General features: G+C 38.1%; 1 protein-coding gene across 1 annotated transcript in view; it reads left to right on the top strand.

Moving 5' to 3' along the window:
- LOC140466901 (reelin-like) overlaps positions 1-19,203 on the top strand; it is a 371,462-nt gene that overhangs the window by 17,731 nt on the left and 334,528 nt on the right. Inside the window, exon 2 of the mRNA XM_072562696.1 lies at positions 14,571-14,681. Coding sequence (XP_072418797.1) covers positions 14,571-14,681 — 111 coding nt within the window. The remainder of the gene's footprint in view (positions 1-14,570; positions 14,682-19,203) is intronic.

Raw genomic sequence — 19,203 nt, 5'->3', positions numbered from 1 at the left:
AAAGGCACAGCAGGTCTGGTAGCATGAGGAGCAGAAGAGTTGATGTTTCGGGCATAAGCCCTTCATCAGGAATGAAGGGCTTATGCCTGAAACGTCGACTCTCCTGCTCCTCGGATGCTGCCTGATCTGCTGTGCTTTTCCAGTGCCATACATCTTGACTCTTATCTGCAGCACCTGCAGTCCTTACTTTCTACTACTATTGGGGGATTGCTGCATTGTCTCAGATTCCATGTTTCAGACAATATGTTAAACTGAGGCCATGTATGCCCTTTCAGATGGATGTAACTGATATCCTTCATGAATGCCCTATCCGATATTTATCTCCAACCAGCATTTAGAATTATGTAAATCATCTATATCTGCAAAATCACTTACCTGCGCCAAAAATTAAGTAAAAATAAAAAATCAACATTTGCAGGCAAAAATCATGTATTATTAACCTACAATTAAGCAAGGTCCACAATCATGAATTTCATCATTCATGGGGCTTCTCAAGAATGGAACCCTTGGGGCTACAGAGGAGTAACTAAATCATTGCTCACTTATTTGATTCTAATTTGTAGGACTTTATGACGTGCAAGCTGCGTGTTGTGCTTTCTCCATTACAATAAAACTACCTTTCAAAGCAACTTACTGGTTGTAAAATGTATTGAATGCATGAGGCTGTGAAAGAAGTTCCATAATTGCAATTTTTTTTCTAATTCTTTCTCTTAATAGTCTTTATGTTACTGCTTTCATAAAGTTCAGCTAATGAGAATCTAGCTATTCCTGTTGCTGCACAAACTCTTGCAAGCAAATGTCCATATTCTCATCCAACTCCACTGTGACTGAGCTAACTGATTTTAAGGTTCTAATCCATGTCCAAAGGCTTCCATGGTATTCCTCAGCCTATTGGAAAATAATACTCCTCACTGTTTCTCAGTTGTGGAGGCAAATTGTATGTTTATCTAGAATTCACTTTCAAAGTAGTATTTTCTTGCTATTGTCATCATATACACCTATCGATTCATTTTACCTTTTTTGTTATGCCTCACCGAAGTAGTGCAATGTGTTGACAATCAAGCCTCACTATTCATAGAGTTGTTACAAAGTTTAAAAAAAATTATAATAAGTACCCAAAAATGCCTCAGTTTACCTGTCTTTTAGACTCTGGTTGAGACTCTGGTTGACAGCACAGACCAAGTTTCTGTATGTAACAAAAATAACTATTTATCACAAATTGATTCCAACTATGGATCAACAGTTCTAAATTGTAACTACTAGTTGAGACTATAACGCACATTTTATAAATCCTCCCCAACCCACACCCACAGACAAGGGAAAAATAGTGATGAGTAGAAGGAAAGACTAGGAAGGCAATTCATTGGTCCCTATGCACAGCGTTCATTGAGATGATCTTTTTGGTTGTCAGGATACGCTGCTCCTTCACTCTTCCAGAATTTTTTATTTGCTGACAGGACGACAGGGTTGCTTGTTCACACTTACAAAGTCTCTGGTTTTCTGGTTAAGAGCCACAGCTTATAGCAACTGTTGAGGGAAAAATAAACTTGTTTTCATCTGGCTTGGTGTTTTTTACTGCAGAGAAAAAAGACAGCCCATACTCTTGTAGAGATTCAATTACTTCTTTCCCACGTTCACACCCCAAATCATCAGTGACCTGAGAGCCAATCATATTGTTGTTGGCAGGCATAAAGTCTTTGTTGTTGATCTGTGGACTAATTACCATACAGTCATAGAGACGTCCAGCACAGAAACACACCCTTTGGTCTAATCGTCCATGCTGACCAGATATCCTAAATTAATCTAGTCCCATTTACCAGCACTTGGCCCATATCCCTCTAAACCCATTCTATTCATTTACCCATCCAGTTGCCTTTTAAACATTCTAATTGTACAAGCCTCCACCACTTCCTCTGGCAGCTCATTCCATACACGCACCACCCTCTGTGTGAGAAAGTTTCCCCTTAGGTCCCTTTTGAATCTTTCACCACACACCTTAAACCTATGCCCTCTAGTTCTGGACTCCCCCACCCCAGGAAATAAAGTTTGTCTAAATATCATATCAATGCCCCTCATGATTTTATAAGACTTATAAGGTCACCTCTAAGCCTCCAACTCTCCAGTGAAAACAGCCCCAGTCTGTTCAGCCTCTCCCTACACCAGTTATCAATCAGCTGTTTGTTGCTAGCCAAAGCTCCATTTATACACACACTTTGGCACTGGTTCATCTGCAAATTTTACCTTTCCACCTCAGGGCTTGAACACACAACAATGTAAACTGTACTTATGATGAGTGTCAGGTTACTTGCCTTTAAATAGTGCGACAATCCTTGGTTTTTAAAACATGTCTTTTCCTATTTTAGTTCACAATCAAAAATACATAAAAAATAAAATGATACAGCCTTTACATTTTAAATTCCTTTTTCCTGTTGCAAATATACATTGGGTGACTTTGAAAGGGGTACGTTTAACCCCAGTTGGTAGTGTTGAAAATTACCCTGAAGTTTTTCTTTATATTATTGTACTTTTAGATTTTTTTTTAACTAAAATGTAAACGATGTCTAGGTGAATGCAAGCCAACTGAAATTAATTGACATTTAAACTCCTGCTGCCTTATTTTTATGTTTCATATTGTCATCGGAACTTTTTAATTGTTATAAAGTCTATACATCCCACTAGTCTCTTTTGCAATATTGTGCAAGTCTGCCGCCATAAATAAATATTCTTATTTAGAAATGTTCTTGCATCTCGACAGTAAACTGAGTCCCTAGTTATGATAGGAGTATAACTCGCTGTTTTACTTTGTTCTACACAGCATCTTAGTTTGTGATTGACCCTGTAATGATATGGAAAAGGTGTCTTTGATTTGTTTGGAAATGATGACTAACAAAGTTGTAATTTTATTAAGTATGCTGTTCATGGATTTCACATTATTAACAGGCTGCAGATGCAAACCTTTAAATTGCATCTTCTCTGAAGCATCTGGGGTGTGAGTCTGCGGAAAAGGGAAAATACAGACAAAATTAGCCATCTTGATGATCCAACAGTTCTGTACCCTGTAATATTTCCCTTCTGACAGCCTTTTATTTTAAACAAAGCAAATATCATCATGGATTTACTTGATTTTTAACAGCCTGTAATACATTTTTTAAAAATATTGCTTACTTTATTGCTTTCAAATAACTTTAAAATAATATTGACATCAGGTTTGCAAACTTCTTTTCTTTGCATATCCACTGCCAAAGCCATTCTGCAATTTCAAACCCAGAGGAATGAGAGACTATAGGTTCAAATTGTGACCTAACCAGCCTGTAAATTAATCGGCATCTTTCATATCACTTTGAAGTAATATAAAATTCTACATTTCTCAGTTAATGGGGGAGGCGATGGCCTAGAGGTATTTTTGCTGAGACTCAGGCAATGTTCTGGGGACACGGGTTTGTATTCCACCATGGCAGATGGTGGAATTTGAATTCAATTTAAAAAATATGGAATGAAGAGTCTAATGATGACCATGAATCCATTGTCCATTATTGGAAAACTGCATCTAGTTCCCTAATGTCGGAAGGAAACTGTTATCCTTACGTGATCTGGCCTACATGTGACTCCAGATCGTCAGGGTCATTAGGGATGGGCAATAAATGCTGACCTGACACCATCATTCCATGAATGAATAAAAAAAAGTGCTGAAGACCAGCCCTGGTATTAAACTAGTGAATGGTTTGAATTCATCGTGTTTGGTTCAATGGAACTCTGCAAGAATGTTAACAAAAGACTGAAATTTGGTTTGAATTGATCCAAAGGTTGAGAACAATACAGATGCGATTGTTTTAACTTTGTCCTCCCAAAAACTTTAGAATATCAGAAATGCTGTAGGTGTAGTGATATTAGATTTGATTTTCAAAACCTTTGAAGAAGAACTGTTTAGTGTAAAAACAAAACTACCATGTCTTCAGTTACTCTTTTGTTATTTAGTTTGGCCCAGTTACCAGGCCCCTCTATAAACCGACATCAGATTCTTTGCAGTACTCTTCATCTTGATTACAATAGTTGGCATAACCATATTTAAATTAAAAATAACCTGGGCTGATTTAAATTTGTTCAGAACATAACTCATTCATTTTTATTAAAACATTCCAATAAGTTAGATTCCCTCAAGAATAACTAACCTTTACAATTTCAACAAATCATATTTACCAAAGACATTCAAAAACTAGAGTTTCATCAAATCAACTGGGTATACCATACTAATTGCAGAACTTGATAATATTAGCTTGTTGACAACAACTTTTCGGTGAAGGGTTTTATTAGCTTTTGACAGGAACTGCCAAGGGCATTTTTATTTAATCAAAAATGAACAATGTTTAATATTCTTCAGTTGATTGAATGCAGCTGTTATTCTAGAACATATCCTGAATCTATTAACCTGAAGCTTATAGCATTTATTAGAAAATCTAAGCAATTAATTCGCTGTAATGGTATTCACATAGAATCCAACAGTGCAAACAAATAGAGAAATGTTCATTGACTGTAACATTCCAGCAAGTAGGTGATTGATTGCATTTTCACTGTTGCATCTTTTCTATAATACTTTATTTTCAGTTTCATGAGTAACACTATAATCCCAAAGCAATTCATTTGCATTGTAAAAAATGGAAACTACAAAGTTTAAGAAAAAGATGTAATCTAAGCTTTTTGTTTGTTGAGAAATCATAAATACAAACTCTTGTTGCCAACAATACACAACTGTAACTGTCCTCCTCAGTATTCTTGCACCACTCTCTATTATCCAGCTAAGTGGGACTTTTCTTACTTCATTCAGTCTTGCCTATCCAATCATAGTTAGAGTACCTTTAATATGGCTGCTATTCCAACCTCTATATGGTTGCATCTGGAGCCACTCACTAAACTATCCTAATTGTCTCTGCCTTTTCATCTAATAGCAAGATTTGGAAACATCACCCAAAACTGAAATCAATTTTCATATGGCATCCACCCCTTCAAGCCTTCCACTGCTCCTGAACAATTAAGCTAGATGTTTGAGATGTAACTTTCTCCAACTCACGTTTGAGCAGACCTAAACCAATCACCTTTAGCCTTTGCCAATGACTTCATCCCTCCTATATTACAAGCTAAACCACATTGTTTAAAGTTTTGTCATCTTGTTCAGGCCCAACAGTTGTACAGCACATGTATACATTTTAGAGTCACAATGGCAATGCCAACTTAGTGCCAATTTGTTAATTTTCTGTAAGTAAAAGGAGGATCCTGCTTTTTTTAACAACATATTTTACATTATCAGAATGTCCCAAACTATTTCGCTGTAATTGAAGTACTATTGACATGTACTCTCCAATGCAGCAGTCAATTGCTCACGGCAAGATCCTAGAAACAATATAAATAACTGAAGAAATTATTTTTTGAATGTTGAAGAAAAGTATTGGCGAGAAAATGGGGCAAGTGATCTAGACTTTTTTCTTGGAAAATATGATTAGTTTGTTTAAGCACACAGGCCCTTCACATTTTGTTTTTTAACTAACAGGGGATGACCTCTGCACAGTCCATGTTACCATGCAGCAGTATTGTTTACAAGGAATATTGGTTATGGAATCATTTATCTCCATCAGCATGCAGACATTAAATGTCTCATCTGAAAGATGGCACTTGTGCACTACACTAACATGACAGCAAGGGTGAAATGTTGAAGCATGGAGCTTAAGTTTACTATGTTCTGAGTATTGCCACTGAACCAAAGCTGACACCTAATATAGTCTGTTCTTTGAATTAAAAGAACAATTGAAATTTTGTGACAGCTAAAGGAGTGTGTTATTCAATCCTTAGCTAAATAATAAAGAATTATAATAGTTAAAGCATTGCTTTTTATGCCATTTATGGGACCTAATCATAATGTTAAGTTTTTAAATTTTATTAGATTTTCTTCTTTATTTGCCTCTAATTCAAAATTAAATCTCTTAACAATGAGGCAAGTATTGCATCGACCTTTCCGTCGTCAGTACCACCTAAAATTAAACATGAACTTGTGGTGCTGAAGTATCTTTTCAAAAACGAGTAAAAAATCAAACTTCAAAATCAAAGGTAAAAGAAAACTGTGATAATAAAATTCCTAGGCTAGAAGTGGGGGGAAGAAGAGTTTCAGAACTAGCAGATTTTTGATGGGCTATGTTTGGAGAATGTTTTTGTGAAATCACAGATGTACAGTTTTGCATTCTGGATTTTTTTTAAATTGAGAAACAAAGAGGAACCTGTAGTGCAAGGCACATGAATGTTAGTTAACAACAGTAGAAGAGAGAGCCAACTATATCACCATATCCTGGGTCATGTCTGGGCAGCTGATTGAACCACTTAAGTGTCTAACTAAGTGCCCCTTCCTGCCTCATGGACATTTTGCCCACATTACACCTCTATTTGAGGAGACCATCATGTAAATCTTGTCAGCCTGTCAACAGGAATTTAATTTCCATGTCTGTCATTTTACAGATACTTTACTTCTAGTTGCAGGTGCAAAGTGTCCCCTTTTTATATGCAGACTTGCAGTTGAACATAGCTTATACCAAGACATCCAGGACAGGAGACTAGAGTTAAGATCCCACCTGTTCCAGAGATGTGTAATAACTTTGAACAGTTGATTGGAAAGTTAGACATCAAGATATCTGTCAGAGTTTGGGAAGTATGCAATACTGTAATAAGGGGTAGATTAGCACTGTGCCTCAAATAATAGAATAGAACCAAACACAGGGACTATGGAATGCACTTAAGTAAGTAAAAGACCCCCTCTAAGACTGCAAATTGCTACTTCTTTTTCACAGCATTCAAAAATTGGATTTGAGCCAAACCATTACTCCAGGATTAACTTCAAAACTGCACTTGAACACATGGAACCTACTCAAATTTTTGAGAATTTTTTATGGTCTTGCTTGACCGCAAGAATTTTTAAATTGTTTTAAGTTAACTAGATTTTGAAGCTGGGAACAGTGACAGAGTATGATGAAAAATGTAGCAAGTACTTTTATTGCCTTGTTCCTGCTGTTGCTCCACCAGTTGCCATTTGAAATAGGTAACCCAGATACCTCCTGGAAATAGGAAGGCATCTTATTATCTATGTATTCAGGATTCTCCGACATCTCTGAGTCCAGTGCAGTTTTACAGTTTCAGTGGATGCAGTGTGTGTCACGCTTGCTGCAGTCTTTGATACAGTGTTTAGCCTTTTTAAAGAACTAACAGTTATTTCAAAAGACCTGAAATAAGAATGCTTCTATTGGCTCCATAAAGATCAAATCCCTGGTCCTAATGCCTAACCTTTCATGGTTGAATCTGTTTTAGTGTCTTCAAATTGGGAAGCTACCTTATCAGTACCTATTTAATGCGGGCATCTCACTGCATAAGTCGGTAAAATGGAGTGGGTCTCTTTCCAAAGCCACTAGACAGGAGGCACACTACCTTCCTGCTCTATATGTAACTTGGAAGAAATTTCTCTGTTGAAGTTGGGTTACTACTAATGTCTGATCTAATAATGAGCTGAAAATGTGTTGCTGGAAAAGCGCAGGAGGTCAGGCGGCATCCAAGGAGCAGGAGAATCGACGTTTCGGGCATGAGCCCTTCTTCAGGAATTATACAACTGGGTGCAGGGGTACCTACTAATTCTGTTGACTCGTCAGGATTAATGCAACTTTTGATCCTGTATGTAATACATGTTTATATAGAATGTGTAGCAATAAATTATTTTATTAGTATTGTTAATTGAAGGGCTCAGTCGAGAAATAATCTCTCTTTGCCACTTCCATAACTTTGCAACAATGGCATTGATCTGCACTTCTTTTGAGAAACAATACGTTAATGTTACTGAATTTATGATGCTTGGTTCTTGTCATAGGTTGTTTCCCAGCGACTGTTTAGTAACCTCATCAATCTTTAGATATATTTTAATCAACCTATGTAGAGATGTGTTGACTCACCTCTGAAGCAGGTGGGACTTGAACCCAGTCCGCCTGATTCAGAGGTAGGGACGTTACCATTGCACACAAAGCCCCCTCATCAATCTCTACATTGGAAACTTGTGAACTGAATCACAAGACTAGTTCATAGTGAACTTGATTCCAATCTAACCACCTTTAGTTTATCAACCTAAGGGTCAGAAGGCTATATTCTGATGTTTATTGCTAGCTCATCCAGGATCATAGGAAGAAATGCCAATATACAGTATTGTGAAAGTTGAAACAAAACTTGTAAGGAGATCTCAGCTATCTGTAAGAAAAATAGGGTGAGTAGGGGATTTTATCTTTCCAAACATAGTGTTAAGGGTTTAGATGGAGAGGAATTTGTTAAGTGTGTATAAGAACAATTTTCTGATTCAGTATGTGGATGTACCTACTAGAGAAGGTGCAAAGCTTGACTTACACTTGGGAAATAAGGCAGGGCAGGTGACTGAGGTGTCAGTGGGGGAGCACTTTGGGGCCAGCGACCATAATTCTATTAGATTTAAAATAATGATGGAAAAGGATAGACCAGATCTAAAAGTTGAAATTCTAAATTGGAGAAAGGCCAATTTTGACAGTATTAGGCCAGAACTTTCGAAAGCTGATTGGGGGCAGATGTTCACAGGTAAAGGGATGGCTGGAAAATGGGAAGCCTTCAGAAATGAGATAACGAGAATCCAGAGAAAATATATTCCTGTTAGGGTGAAAGGAAAGGCTGGTAGGTATAGGGAATGCTGGATGACTAAAGAGATTGAGGGTTTGGTTAAGAAAAAGAAGGAAGCATATGTAAGGTATAGACAGCATAGATGAATCCTTAGAAAAGTATAAAGGAAATAGGAGTATACTTAAAAGGGAATTCGGGGGGGATGGGTGCAAAAAGGGGACATGAGATAGCTTTGGCAAATAGAATTAAGGAGGATCCAAAGAGTTTTTACAAATACATTAAGGACAAAAGGGTAACTAGGGAGAGAATAGGGCCCCTCAAAGATCAGCAAGGTGGCCTTTGTGTGGAGCTGCAGAAAATGGAGGAGATACTAAATGAGTATTTTGCATCAGTATTTACTGTGGAAAAGGATATGGAAGATATAGACTGTAGAGAAATAGATGGTGACATCTTGCAAAATGTCCAGATTACAGAGGAGGATGTGTTGGATGTTTTGAAATGCATAAGTCCCCAGAACCTGATTAGGTGTACCCTAGAACGGTGTGGGTAGCTAGAGAAGTGATTGCTGGATCTCTTGCTGAGATATTTGTATCATCGATAGTCACAGGTGAGGTGCCAGAAGACTGGAGTTTGGCTAACGTAGTGCCACTGTTTAAGAAGGGTGGTAAGGACCAGCCAGGGAACTATAGACCAGTGAGCCTGACCTCAGTGGTGGGCAAGTTGTTGCAGGGAATCCTGAATGACAGGATGTACACGTATTTGGAAAGGCAAGGACTGATTAAGGATAGTCAATATGATTTTGTGCATGGGAAATCATGTCTCACAAACTTGATTGAGTTTTTTGAGGAAGTAACAAAGAGGATTGATGAGGGCAGAGCGGTAGATGTGATCTGTATGGACTTCAGTAAGGCGTTTGACATGGTTCCCCATGGGAGATTGATTAGCAAGGTTAGATCTCATGGAATACAGGGAGAACTAGCCATTTGGATACAGAATTGGCTCAAAGGTAGAAGACAGAGTATGGTGGTGGAGGGTTGTTTTTCAGACTGGAGGCCTGTGACCAGTGGAGTGCCACAAGGATCGGTGCTGGGTCCTCTACATTTTGTCATTTACATAAATGATTTGGATGCGAGCATAAGAGGTACAGTTAGTAAGTTTGCAGAAAACACCAAAATTGGAGATGTAGTGGACAGCGAAGACGGTTACCTCAGATTACAACAGGATCTTGACCAGATGGGCCAATGGGCTGAGAAGTGGCAAATGGAGTTTAATTCAGATAAATGTGAGGTGCTGCATTTTGGGAAAGCAAATCTTAGCAGGACTTATACACTTAATGGTAAGGTCTTAGGGAGTGTTGCTGAACAAAGAGACCTTGGAGTGTAGGTTCATAGTTCCTTGAAAGTGGAGTCGCAGGTAGATGGGATAGTGAAGAAGGCGTTTGGTATGCTTACATTTAGACAATAGACAATAGACAATAGGTGCAGGAGTAGGCCACTCAGCCCTTCTAGCCTGCACCGCCATTCAATATGATCATGGCTGATCATTCCTAATCAGTATCCTCTTCCTGCCTTATCTCCATAACCCTTGATTCAACAATCCTTGAGAGCTCTATCCAACTCTTTCTTAAATAAATCCAGAGACTGTGCCTCCACTGCCCTCTGGGGCAGAGCATTCCACACAGCCACCACTCTCTGGGTGAAGAAGTTGCTCCTCATCTCTGTCCTAAATGGTCTACCCCGTATTTTTAAGCTGTGTCCTCTGGTTCGGCACTCACCCATCAGCGGAAACATGTTTCCTGCCTCCAGAGTATCCAATCCTTTAATAATCTTATATGTCTCAATCAGATCCCCTCTCAGTCTTCCAAAATTCAAGGGTATACAAGCCCAGTCGCTTCAGTCTTTCAGTGTAAGGTAATCCCGCCATTCCAGGAATTGACCTCGTGAACCTACGCTGCACTCCCTCAATAGCCAGAAGTCTTTCCTCAAATTTGGAGACCAGTACTGCACCCAGTACTCCAGGTGTGATCTCACCAGGGCCCTGTATGGCTGCATTGGTCAGAGTATTGAGTACAGGAGTTGGGAGGTCATGTTGCGGCTGTACAAGACATTGGCTAGGCCACTGGTGGAATATTGCATGCAATTCTGGTCTCCTTCCTATTGGAAAGATGTTGTGAAACTTGAAAGGGTTCAGAAAAGATTTGCAAGGATGTTGTCAGGGTTAGAGGATTTGAGCTGTAGGGAGAGGCTGAACAGGCTAGAGCTGCTTTTCCTGGAGTGTCGGAGGCTGAGGGGTGACCTTATAGAGGTTTACAAAATTATGAGGGGCATGGATAGGGTAAATGGGCAAAGTCTTTTCCAAGGGGTCAGGGAGTCCAAAACTAGAGGGCATAGGTTTAGGGTGAGAGGGGAAAGATATAAAAGAGACCTACGGGGCAACATTTTCACACAGAGGGTGGTACGTGTATGAAATGAGCTGCCAGAGGAAGTGGTGGAGGCTGGTACAATTGCAATATTTAAGAGGCATTTGGATGGGTACATGAATAGGAAGGGTTTGGAGGGATATGGGCCAGGTGCTGGCAGATTGGGTTGGGACTAGATTGGGTTGGGATATCTGGCCGGCATGGACGGGTTGGACCAAAGGGTCTGTTTGCATGCTGTACATCTCTATGACTAACTGAAAGTGCTCAGTCATTTTACTGCAAGAAAATGCATAATAAATGAAGAATAGCAGACGGATTTCCAGCATTTGTGTTAATTTCAAACTTTGTTTCTTGAACTTCTGAAGTATCACTTTCTCACATACCTGGAATATTAATGATCTTTCACTATATATTCAACCTTTCTTGTTGGATATTAAGTAGCACTGAGCAAGAAAATTGCTATCTTTGTGGATTCACACGAGTAGATCCTGACCTTGTGCAGCGGTGTAAAATGGGTGATAGAAGCTGTTACCCTGTTTAACACATTCTTCATTTTCAATCCTGTTGATACCCATCACAAGTCTGCACTGTGTTTTCTCTTCACTGAAGTCTTGCCAAATCCCACACTGTTTCAATCCCTAAATCCTTTAATGTTCTCCTTTCTCGAGCAGATATCTAAATGGCTCATTTGAACTCTGTATCAATAATAATTTGTGGAAGGCAGTCCCACCTTCTAACTTCTTCTATGTAAACAAATTCTTTCTTACTCTTCCTTTTAAATTATTTGTGAAATTATCTTAGGACAAAAAAAATGAGAGGCCATAAATGTGTCGTCTGATTAAGATACATCCATCACTATTTATCTTACAATAACACTTTGTAATTTGGAGTATCTCTATCACTCCTTTGTTAAACTTCTTACCATCAGTGGACAAAGGTGAACTACTTTCTAAATTCCCTCTTCATTTCTACAGTACTTAATTGCCAGTGACACCCTTAGCTATCGGAACCACAACGATTATGTATGTGGGAATGGAGACTGTTCAGGGAGTTCAAGAAAGCCTCAAATCTAAAAGTTGAAAGAACGTGCCACACGAAAGAATATGCCTAAGACAATTTACTAAACACACAAATAGCTGATGTTTTTGTAGAGTTAACATTATAATTTGACAAATGAAAACCGTGCACTTGGACTTGTGCTTCTAAATATCTGCTGGGGTATTGCACCAATTATTAACAATATCGTTGATGCATTTGCAATAGGTTTCCACAATAGGTCTTTTTGCTTTTGATTTTAGTCTGACAATGGCTGTCTTTTAAGTTTCTTTATTTGTACTGGTGGAATTTTATTTTGCATTTGAATCTTCTTGTGAAGCTCCTAATTGAAAAATATACCTTTTGGTCTGCCAGCTCTCATCCAAACAAACCTTTAAATAAGTAACCTGCCTTTCCCAGTTAGAGCAAATAGCAATTTTTTATATGGCATCTTAAATAAGCCAAAAATTAGGCATCAAAGAAATGTAGAATAAGGAATGCTTGCCAAAAAGCTAGATTTTAAGGCAATCAGCACACTAGAGGAGTTTACTGAAGATTTTCCAGATAATGATGCTTGGTCATCTTAAGACTTTTAAGCTCGGCCAAATTGACATGAGGCAAGCAAAGAGGTCAAAGGACTATGGAGCTGGGTTGTTGGTTTTTAATGTTAGTAGAGGTCATGTGCTAGAGAAGGTTACAGAATTATGAAGGGATGAATAATGAAGAGGTTTAAATATGAGCATGAAAGTGTAAGATTTGAATTGCTTGGGGGGATGGGAAGGCAAAAATTCTACATTGGCAAGAGATGATGGTTGTATGATAGAGTCTCTAAGCATTTAGATTAGGTATTATTTAAAGTGAAGTCACAAATGTAATGAAAGGTGGGAGTTGTATGTGAAGTTGGAGTCAAAGCCAAGTAAGATTGGGGTTGGAGTAGTTAGTCATCGGCATGAATGAAGGCATGAAAGAACGTAAATACAGCTATATACTATCTATGAAAAAATGGGTGATTTAAAAACAGTCCACAGAAGGACCTTTCTCCATTGTTTAGGCCTGTCTCATGAGTCCCATGATTCATCCTTAAAAGCATGCAGTCTTTACTAGGTTTGCCACTATGTTTGATGAACCTGCCAGATCCAGAAACTCATGAGTGTGAACACCTGCTCAAGCGTTTTTAAAAAAAAACTTGAAAATGTTAAAACTTTGAAACTCAAACAGTAAAAGGCAAGAAGTGCCTCAGGTGACTTTCTGTGTGAGGTTTGCACATTTCCTGCATTGGTTTCTTCTGGGTGCTCCAGTTACCTCCCACAATTCAAAGATGTGCAGCTTAGGTGGTTTGGCTATGCTAAATTGCCTGTGGAGTCCGGGGATGTGCAGGCTAGGTGGATTAGCCATGGGAAATGCAGGGTTACAGGATACGGTAGGATGGTGGGTCTGGGTGGGATGCTCTTCACAGGGTCAGTGTGCACTTGTTGGTCCAAATGGCCTACTTTCACACAGTAGGGATTCTATGATTCTGTGAAATGCTGAACATATTCATTATTGTTGATGGAGGAAGACTGACAATTCAGTTTCAAATCTTTATTTAGAACTGAAAAATAAATCATTTTAAAAGTTGATTGCTAAGGTCAATGAAAGGGATTGGTGAAAGCAGGGAAAATTGCACATAAACTAAAACAAGAAAAGAACTATTAATGGAATCATGAAAGTGCTCTACTTGCTAAAGCGAGTACCATTTTAATCTAATTGAGTATTACCAGTGGTCGAGGAGAAAGTGAGGACTGTAGATGCTGGAGATCAGAGCTGAAAATGTGTTGCTGGAAAAGCGCAACAGGTCAGGCAGCATCCAGGGATAAGGAGAATCGACGTTTCGGGCATCAGCCCTTCTTCAGGAATCTGAAGAAGGGCTGATGCCCGAAACGTCGATTCTCCTGTTCCTTGGATGCTGCCTGACCTGCTGCGCTTTTCCAGCAACACATTTTCAGCTATTACCAGTGGTCACTTTAATGTGGATTTTAAAGTATTCTTCATAGAAATTGTACTGACAAACATTAAGTCTTAATTTCAACTAAACTTTCCTCAATGCAAATGAAGTTGTAATTTTTGTTGAAATGGACATCCACGTTAACTGTATAAGTCAGTAGTAAATTAGCTTTTGCATATATCTATCTTTGTTGTTGTATGTATGTGTTGATGGATGGCATGGTTACCGTCACTGCTGTCTTGCTAACCTAGTAACAATGGGCAACTCAGAGGGTGACTGAGAGATAATGTTAAAATCCATGATAATATGTCTTGTCATCTTGTTAATTTGAGCAGTTGTTATGTTTGATAATCTTTGTGTCCACTGTATGCCAAATGCATCCTAAAATATGCTCCTTTTGATTGTATTGCCCATGTCTTATCTGATTTCCCAATCATCAGTGCATCAAACCTGGCTTATTTTTATGTGTTTCAGTGACTATTTCCACGAGCACATATTTTGATGGCTTACTGGTCACAGGCCTCTACACATCGACAAGCATCCAAACCTCACAAAGTGTCAGCGGACCTGGCTCGTTTGGCCTTGGTAAGTCTCATCGCCTTCTAAACTTCAATTATCTTTCATCAAAGTTAAACTTTTTATGAATAATTGAGGAAATTCAATGAAGTGGATGCTGAATATTGGAAAATGGTTTATCTCCAAAGCTATCTTTATAATCCAACATGGTTCTTTCCCAACAAAAATAAACTACAATGCATGGGGGAGAAATTGATAGTTGACAAGCAGATAGAAGGACTAAGCTATTATATAGAATAGACTGCTTTACTAAATTACACTTCCTCAGGCTATGATAGCAACCTCATGCACAATAGCAAGTTCTTTGCTGAGTACTTATTTTACTGAACGTATGACAAATGTACACTGGAAGCAGACTAGTTCATATATAGAACTGAATATGACAACTTAAAGTAAACCAGTAATGTCAGTTTCTTCTCAACGCTGGTCAATAGTTACAATATCAAAAATTGGAAAGTTCATTTGAAGGCAAAGTTACAACTATTATCTTACCCTGAAGTATTTTATTGGAGAGTCTCATCAGACTCAGCTGAGAGAAACAACAGATTCTAGTTTTTCAAATATCAACCAGCCAGAGACATTGACCACTTTTGTTAAGCTATCTACATCGGCATTGTCCGACTTTTAACTGTATGCGTAAGTGTCAAGAGAGGGGTAGTTGTTGGTGGGTGGTGATTTTGAAGAAGCTACATTGAAGGGTAAATCACTCTGACCTGTTCTCACATGTTTTTATCTATCCAAGATGATGTACTATATTGGGAGACTACAAAAGGGAAAATGGAAAAGTTAAACAAAGTCTTCCCTTTGGAAAGATTAAGTTATCTAATCTGTATATGATAGCTGAGAGGAATTTTGATTTGTTGTTTTCTTTTTCAAAAAACAAGGGTGTAATAATTTAAGTCCTTTTTATATTTTGATGCTTGTTTTGAAAGTACTGTATTTAAATTGGAATTCTTGTTCTGTCTATTACATCTGCTACCATCCCAAATAATGATGAAAAAATTTTTTTCCCTGTCATTATGGTGATGAAAGCTGCCTGTAAGCCGCATGCTTACTGAAAGCCATTACATTGTTCAGGAGGGCTGAGTTAGAGTTGTTTAAATCTTAATGTGGCAGACTATATGGGGGAGAGAGGGAAGGGCAACAATTCCAGTCATGACACAAGGAAATCTATTAAATGCATAGATCTTTGAAATAGAAAATTAGATTTATTGTTGCTGACTGCTTGGGGCCAGTGAGAGTTCAAGGCAAAAGAAAAATTGCAAGGAGAAAATACAGACTGCCTGCAATCCCCATTTGAAAGCCAGTGATTGTTAGCTTACAGTTCCTCATTTTCATAGTTAATATGTTTGAAAACACCTTGCCGCAGGGAGCAGAACTTTCATGTTGCGCACCTCATTCTCTCAGCTGCATGTTTACTAGCCCATGGGCTAGGGCAGCTATGAATGAATACATGAAGACAGCTAGTCGTGTAATTTCTTTGGAAGTAAGGTAGCTGGTTCATTAAAAAAATTAGCTTTGCAGATCATGTAAGTGTGACATTTGAAGTGATTTAGCATGTAATCTCTCTATGTGCTACAACAATGATGCAGGTTTATTATTCCTGCAGTGCATGAAAGCATCATAATTACCCTGGTTCTTTAATCTGTGACCTATGAAAATTCCTAGCTATTAACATATGTAGCACTCAACCTGCTTTTTGTGTTAGGTATTGTCAGACTCTTCAGGAAAGAAATAGTACAAATACTCTGTAAAATAAAATCTATCCCATTTTATGGATGATTGAATTTGGTTGTCTGATTTAGTATGTCAGTAATTATCTGCTAACTGTACATTCCAATCAGTCTTTGGGTAAATGCACTTGGAAACCTCAATTCATTTCTGTACTAAAATCAATCAATCATAGCTAACAGGCCCCTTTTAATTAAAACATGCACTTCAAAGATGTTTATTTGGTTATCCAAATATCTGGACTGAACTGTGGTTGTTGATTCCAGTAAAGCCATAGGCATTCACAACTAATATTAGCCTTAGCTCAAAGTTCAATTGCAACATTTGTTTGATGTTACTAATACCACAGTGCAGAAATGACAGAAGTAAATGAATCTGTTACTTCTATTTAAAAAATGTAAATATATCCCAACCAAGTGATTGTCTAAATCTCCGGAGGCCAGTGTTGATCAGCTGCAAAATGTCTGCAATATAGTTTTATTATTTGTGATTTGATTTTTTTTAAAAATGTGTTTGGTAAGCATAGGAAACAGTAACATCTGAATTGTATCAATATGCACATTGCCCATTTGATTCCCTGAACTTCCTAAATCTTGGAAATCAAAACACACAAAATGGCATTATATACAGCAAAAGTGATTCTTCCACAGTTCAATCCATAACATTTAACTTTCAAACTCAACCAGTTTAAGCTGCCAGCATTTTTGTTTTGGAGGTCCGTGCATTATCTGCAATTATCTTTGAAATGACATAGAGGTATTTGTTTGTCACTGTAAGGGAAGATAGTATGGTGTTTTGTGTACTTAAACTTGGTTTAGTTGTACATGCCAACAACAATTTGCATTTATTTAGTTCCTTTAACATAGGACAATATTCCAAGGTGCATCACAGGAGTGTAATCTGACTAAAAGTCCAGTTATAATGAATTATAGCATAATGTTAATAAAAATATTGTTGTACTCAGTCAAATATTGGAGGCTATTTATTTTGGATCAGAGTGTGCTAGGGAAGAACAAACATCTGAAGCTTTTTGCAGAAGTGACAAACTCAGAATTCAGTGTATGCAGAATTGCCTGGGATAGGTGCAAATTAATGCAAATATGTCTGCATGTGTATGCAATTAATTTAATTGTTTATAAAGCTAGTGCTGACATACACTTTATTCCAGTGAGAACATTATCTTGTATATACACTGGTGATAAAGCAATCTCCATCTGTTCCATGTTGGATTTGAGGCGACAGAGCTGATTTAGCCAGAAGCAACAATTAAGTACATGAACATGAATATAATTATTCCTGTATTATTCAAAAGTCCACCACAAATTATTACATGGAAGAAAACAAGCTGAGTTCGAAGCTATATGACTGAAATAGAGTATTGCCCTGTTTATTTAAATTGACCATTAGTATTCACAGTCAGTAAATAGAGCACATCCTTCATTTATACTGACAAACAGCTACCAATGTCCAGAACAAAAGTGGAGGAAATGTTGCAGGGGATTAGAAGTTACATCTTTGAAAGTATGAAACCCCTCTCAGCATTAATAGCCACTCTTCAATAGAAAGTAAACAATATCTATTTCATTCAATTAATTCCAAATTACACATTCTAAATAAGAACATTGCAGAAATTAATGAAATGTATATAGTGTCAATGATAAATTGCAGCAGGATAGATTTATAAGTTATGGTTGAGCAAACCCATAATTGATAAAATTGAATTTAGACACCGACAGATGATTTGTGGAGAGAGTCTGGATACTGCATGTGTCTAAGCCATTTGTATAAATGATTTGGATGTGAACATAGGTGGTATGGTAAGTAAGTTTGCAGATGACACCAAAATTTGGTGTAGTGGACAGCGAAGAAGGTTACCTCAGAGTTCAATGGGAACTTTATCAGATGGGCCTGTGCACCAAGGAGTGGCAGATGGAGTTTAATTTAGCTAAATGTGATGTGCTACATTTTGGGAAGGCCAATCAGAGCAGGACTTGTACACTTAATGGTAAAGTTCTGGAGAGTGTTGTTGAACAAAGAGGCCTTGGAGTGCAGGTTCATAGTTCCTTGGAAGTGGAATACCAGATAGACAGGATAGTGAAGAAGACGTTTGGTATTCTTGCCTTTATTGGTTAGTGCATTGAATATAGAAGTTGGGGGGTCATGATGCAGCTGTACAGTTTAGGCCACTTTAGGAAAACTGACGTTCTGATCCCCCTGCTTATAGGAAGGATGTTGTGAAACTTGAAAGAGTTCAAAGAAAATTTGTCAGGATAGAGCGTTTGAGCGATACAAAAGGGCTGAGATTACTTTACCTGGAGTGTCAGAGGCTACGGGTGACCTTATAGAGGTTTATAAAATCATGAGAGGCATGGATAGGGTGAATAGCCAACGTCTTTTCCCCGGGGTGGGAAAGTCTGGAACTAGAGGGTGTAGGTTTAAGGTGAGAGGGGAAAAATTTAAAAGGGATCTAAGGGACAACTTTTTCACACACAGGGTGGTGTGTGTATGGAATGAGCTGCCAGAGGAAAGGTGGAGACTGGTACAATTACAACATTTTAAAAGGCATCTGGACGTGTATACGAACAGGGAGGGTTTAGAGGGATGTGGACCAAATGCTGGTAAATGGAACTAGATTAATTTAGGATATCTGGTTGGCATAGATGAGTTAGATAGAAGGGTCTGCTTCCGTGCTGTACACCTCTATGACTCTATTACTCTATGTATTGTATTAGCTGCTATTCATGCGTAGCAATCAGATTATTTAAGTAACGTAACATATTTGAATGTTTAATTCCTGTAG

Source organism: Chiloscyllium punctatum, chromosome 44 (genome assembly GCF_047496795.1).
Source record: "Chiloscyllium punctatum isolate Juve2018m chromosome 44, sChiPun1.3, whole genome shotgun sequence".
Classification (NCBI taxonomy): Eukaryota; Metazoa; Chordata; class Chondrichthyes; order Orectolobiformes; family Hemiscylliidae; genus Chiloscyllium; species Chiloscyllium punctatum.
This window is presented reverse-complemented; position numbering and strand designations above follow the sequence as displayed.